The sequence below is a fragment of the Buceros rhinoceros genome, unplaced genomic scaffold (assembly GCF_000710305.1).
Source record: "Buceros rhinoceros silvestris isolate BGI_N320 unplaced genomic scaffold, ASM71030v1 scaffold8241, whole genome shotgun sequence".
Lineage (NCBI taxonomy): Eukaryota > Metazoa > Chordata > Aves > Bucerotiformes > Bucerotidae > Buceros > Buceros rhinoceros.
In genome coordinates, this window is record NW_010394843.1 from 20029 (window position 1) to 25680 (window position 5652).

Consider the following 5652-nt stretch of genomic DNA (forward strand, 5'->3'; position numbering starts at 1 on the left):
GAATGCCTTCTGGTCCAGGATACCCAACAGCTCCTTTCTGCCCTGCTGGCCCCGTTTTCCCCTTGAAACAAATTCAAATCAAATATAGCACAGTTGGCTCTTTTCATCTTTACCATCACAGAACTCAATTTCACTCATAATTTTTCCTAACCCCTACTTAATAACAGACCCAGTGACATGAATGAATACTTGCAGAGGGAGCTGAGTTGAGATGTTTGATTTAAAATGCTCTTGGCTTAACCTTAGATTTGCTGTGTTGTGGGATCTGAGCAACTTCAGCTGAAACCATGGGGCTGAGTCCTCTGTGTGCTAGGCCTGGAAGATGGCTGAGAGTGTTGATTCCTAAACTAAAGCAAGGAAACCTGATCAGGTCATCTATTTATCCCTGAAAAAAACCCCAACCATATACCTTTTCTGCCTTTGTTCTACCAGATAACTCTGTATGGTACATTTGCAAATTCATGCTGTTCAAATTTGAACATATCAAAAATATATACAAGCTTCTAATAAGAAAAGTTTGCACTATTGGTATACTCGCATGAAAAAGCCTCATGTCACGTCCACCAGAGGAACAGTGATTTTTTTCTTTACAATTGTTTCCCTTTAGACTGACATACTCTATTCTTAAGGGGCTTGGAGGGCAGCAATTATCTCTGTATGAATGCATTTCTTGAATTTAAAAGATGCTAACTACAACATATCTTGTTTGAAAAAGCATAGTTAACAACAGCCATACAGAGTAAAATAAATGTGGCATCTTAATCTTATTTCTAACTTCTGGTTGCTGAAGTATCTTACACTTGGGATGTGCTTTGAAATTTCCTCAAAGTTCTAGTCTTACTGTTTTCTCACTTCTCTGAATGTCTTGTGCTGTTCCCTCTTTTCCTTTGTCTGCTGAATGATAGACACTCTCTGCAGTCCTCCAGAGGGAAGAGCTGAGTATTTACAGAAGACACACAGTTGCTTGCCTTCAAAAGGCTCTTCTTGCACTCTGCCCGGCAGGTACATGTTCTGTGAAGCAGCTGCACTTCTCTGGTTACTGACCACGTTTTGATGTGAGGTAGCAAAAGTTATTTACAATATCTGCTTGTGTGGTACTATTTATAAGAAGACCAAAATAGCCTTGATGCTTTTTATGCTTGGTTATGTTTACAGAACACCTACTGCTTCCTGCTCGCTCTTCTCCCTCAGGGAGAAAGGTATGCAAATTAGCTTCTCCACAGTAACTTCAGAAAGAACATTAAAAATTTCATCTCAGGGCAAGTGAGAGAAAGAAATAAACCTCAAGGGATCTCTCAGCTGTATCCATCATGGACATATGGATCTAGGCTTCTGTAGGCTGCAGCTGTTCAAAGAACTGATGGGAGCCAGGAGTGAACAGTAGGACAGCTCTGTGCAATATAATGTGGTGATTTGCACATGGACAAGTCACACGCAAAAATGATCTAAGTAATTCTACAAGTGGGAAGGACCGTGCCATATTAGACACATTTCACATCCATGTGTTGAGTTACTGAGTATAATTCAGTATAATTTAACATGGTTTAGAAAATCATTATTTTAAATAAGGGGTTCCTTCACAGTTCCTGGATAACAAGAAGGTTCTTTATAGTGACCATAAAACTTTCTGGCACCACTGGCAAAACTCAATTTTGGTTTTATTAGTTATTATTTTCTTTGTTTTATGACCTGAAGACAGATTGTAGTAATTTTGTTACTTACAGGAATTCCAGGTTTGCCTGCCTGACCCGTGGCTCCTTTCTTCCCTGTGGGCCCCTAAAAGTTACAAATACTTGTGAACTGACAAATGTCTTAAACTCAGTCCCCTAAGAAGAGCTGAGAATTGTTCCCCTGTAGTACTCGTGTTCACAATGCTTGGCTTTGGACCAGATTATTTCCATTTCAGGAGACAGCAGAAAGTTTTTCAAGCAAAAGTGAATAAATTTTTGGTAGAATTGTACATATTTTTCCATTTCCCAAATTGGTATAGTGTAGTTTTCAGAATTTTTCAACAACAATAGGCATAAAAAGATTTCCCTAGGGATCTGGCAATTTCTCCTCTGTCAGCCACATGTCTGTAAGGAAGTATGCTTTTACCTGTACCTTCTGAAAACAGAAGTCATGACAAGTAGGCAATGTAGATGCACCGAGTGTATGCGGAAAAGAATACTAGAAAACAACAGTGTCACACATGGAAACATTCTTTCTGTCTAAGATGTACACAAAAGATAAAATTTGCTTAAAACCAGACTTTTTTGGTCTTGACTGATTTAGGGATCTGTAGTCTTAGAAAACCGAGTGATACTGGTAGCAGATAACATTATTGTCAGTGATTTAGTGACACAGGAGGCCAAGTACCAAAGAAGAAAAGCTCACAATGGGTCAAAAGCACCTCAGAGAATTTTGTTTATAGGAGATCTATGGCCATGAATTTTATCCTACCTCTAAAAGATAAAACCACTTGGATAGCAGGGATAAGAATAAGACCTGCTAACACAGATCAAGTAGAAAAAAGGTTCCAAGATATTCTGGATTAACTATTTTAAACACTTTCTTAAAGCAAAAGTGCTGTAAACGACTATCCTGCAATATTACTACATGCAATAAAGTTGAAAGAGCTGAAGTCATTCTAAGTGTAAATGTTTTATAATTAATGTAAATATGATACCAGCAAAATTTTGTTTTATTTCTTAATTTAATGCTTTTTTGTTAAGAAAGGCATAAAAAAATTCCACCAATCAGAATTGGAACACTTAAATTCAGAGAATTTTATATTGTTTTCATTAAAATTCTGAGTGCTTATTAAGTAAGCCTAGATGATTCAGCACTGTAGTCTACGGGATTGGCTTTGTAAGGCTTGTTACAGCAGCACCAATCATGCCACGGGAGTTAAGACCGCATGAATGTTTTCACTATTAACTTTTTTGTGTAAACCTGTAGGTTCTTATGGGTTGCTCCAGGCTGGATATTGGTTCCATATCCGCAAATGGCAGTTTTAATCTGAGGGGCACTTGCAACTCAAAGAAAACGTTCTCCAAGGGAAAGACAGAAGAACGACTTACCCTGTGCTGAGAGTAGTCTGTCTAAGGCGATATACCTGAGCACATGGCTAGAGCACATGCTGACAGCATCTTCACAGCGTGTTTCCCTTCTGTTGCTCCCCATTCCTAATCTACTACAGATTCTTGTACTTACCTAGAAAATTTTGAAACTAACAGAGTTGTGCTATGGAGCTTCTCAGAGAAACTATCTCATTTAAGTTGCCATGTCACTTGGTATTGTACGAAATCTTTTAGCCTAAACCTTTTGAAATCTCAAAAGCCAATGAAATTCACCACATGGGAGAATATAAAATACTTCTAGTAATTTTCAACACATCACCAATATTTAGTCTTCAATCTGTTTCATTACTTGCTCTGTCATAATTCCTCTACTATTCTGTAGCAAGTTCCTTATTTCTAGGTCTCTGAAAATTCGGCACAGTGCAGTAAGTACCAGGAGGCTTCATTTACAGACCAGAGCAGTAAACCCCTGGGTGTCTTCCAGAGCCAGTTTGCCACGAGGAACTGCATTTAAGGGTATAACTGAATATCACTTAAATGTTTCAAGAAGAGCCTCTCATAACGCTTTACATCACCTGTCCCTGCAGGTACGAAAAGGAAACCAAAGTTTCCCAAGGATAGCCAGTGAACAGTAAAAACATACAAATTCCAGTTAAGTGCAGTTTTGCTTTACTTTTTTCTACTTACTTCAGAACCTCGTTCTCCTTTTGGTCCTTGCTCTCCCAATTCACCTGGGTCTCCCTTGGGAAAGAACATATATTAAATAAATAAAAAGAATCATTTGAATGCAGATGAAAAATGCATTTTCAACAGCCAATAGAGAAATCTCACTTGTTTGAAACACTTACTGGAGGCCCCTGTTGTCCAATAGGTCCTCTAAGCCCTGGGAGACCTATATGACCCTGGGAAGCAGAAAATAAAAGTTATTGCAATATAAGTAACTCAAGATGTCATGCTCAGTGAGCTACAGATTTCCTTGTAAAACCCATCTTGGCAGGTACTGGATGGTCCCAGCTTCACTGCCATGCCCAGCTCTCCTGAGATCAGACCTTAGGGAGCTTTTCTTCCTCAGTTTCTCTACTCCAAACTGCAAGTGGGAATTACATATTGTTTACACATTTCTGCACTTCTGTAAGGAGAGATCATATTCAGTTCTTTGATTTATGACTATTATCTGTGTAAATTAAACAGGATATTCTGTGTCAAAGACCGTGTCTTTTGCATTTCTGCAAACTGTGTCAGTGATTAGCATGAGTTACTACCCACTCTGTATATGCTGCAAGACTGAATTAATGATTAATTATTGGGATTAGATTTACAAAGAAACAGCACTTAAATTTCAGTGAAAAATGTTAATTCATTCAGTATTACAGAATCAAAGAATCATTTTGGTTGAAAGGGGCCTCTTGGGATCATCTACTTCAATCCCCCCTTCTCAAGCAGGGCCAGGTAGAAAAGGTTGTCAAGGACCATGGCCAGTCAGGTTTTGAGTATTTCCAAGGATGGAACCTCCACTACCCCTGTGGGCAGCCTGTTCTGGTGCACCAGCAATTGCATCTTTGCACACTTGTAAAAGAAGATGCTAATTCTGCTACGTTACTCTACATGTATGAATAGCACGCCATGCTCAGGTAAAAAGAAGAAAAGGCAAGAGTCATTACTTTGTAGCCCTCATCACCAGGTTCTCCTCTATCTCCACGTTCACCATTAGGACCCTAGAGACAAAACCAAAGAGCAAAATGTAACAGCCAAACTGAAATAACGCTGCAGAGAACTACAAGAAGCTGGGATTTATCTCAAAATAGACTAACTGATGAGAAGGAACTGAGGATTGCAAATACTAAAATCAGCTCGTTTAAAAGAGCAAACATTGCTTTTTTCCAAACAAAATGCATTGCAGTCAGACAGCAGTCACTGTTTAAAATATTTTGTAACTGAAGACTAGAAGATAGATTTTACATCGGCATAAATGAAATGGAAGTATGGACTTCAGCAGAACACCTCCAGGTTTATAACCACATATATGATATCTGAATTAAAAATCTCCATGAATAAATGAACAGACTTTGTTTGCAACACACGTGAGGAAAACTCTCTTACGGTTTCTCTAAGACAACCCATGAAAAATTGGTTTCTTTTCTGAAATGACTTCCAGTACTCAGAATTTGCTTTAATTTTAAAGTTCATCTGAATAAAAAGGCAATTTAAATCCCTCCCTAGGTCTTCTTCAGGGAAAGGGCCTTACTCCAGTCCCACAAGAAACATCATTTTTTCCCCCAGAATTTTAACTCTCATCACAGAAAACTGACCACATCTCAGTCAAAGGAAAAATGATGGGGTAGGGAATCTTGCCCATAGAAAGTAAGAGCGACCAGGACTTTCCCAAAGACAATCCAGCCAATCATTAGATGAAATAATAAGGGACTGCCTTTTTCCCACCTGTCCAAAGTAAAGGCACATAATGAAAAATCGGCCAGGGGTCACTATCTGCAATGTAAGTTTACAGTTCACAAATGCACAGATCAGCCACTTCTAGGGCATATCCACCAACAGACACATTTTACTGCTTTAATACTCCCCAAGGGTTCAG

General features: G+C 38.7%; 1 protein-coding gene across 1 annotated transcript in view; it reads right to left on the reverse strand.

The window, feature by feature from the left end:
• COL24A1 (collagen, type XXIV, alpha 1) overlaps window positions 1–5652 on the reverse strand; it is a gene marked incomplete at its 5' end in the record, with an annotated part of 121755 nt that overhangs the window by 17837 nt on the left and 98266 nt on the right. Inside the window, 5 exons of the mRNA XM_010145348.1 lie at window positions 6–61; window positions 1723–1776; window positions 3750–3803; window positions 3911–3964; window positions 4724–4777. Of these exons, the coding sequence (XP_010143650.1) occupies window positions 6–61; window positions 1723–1776; window positions 3750–3803; window positions 3911–3964; window positions 4724–4777 (272 nt within the window). The remainder of the gene's footprint in view (window positions 1–5; window positions 62–1722; window positions 1777–3749; window positions 3804–3910; window positions 3965–4723; window positions 4778–5652) is intronic.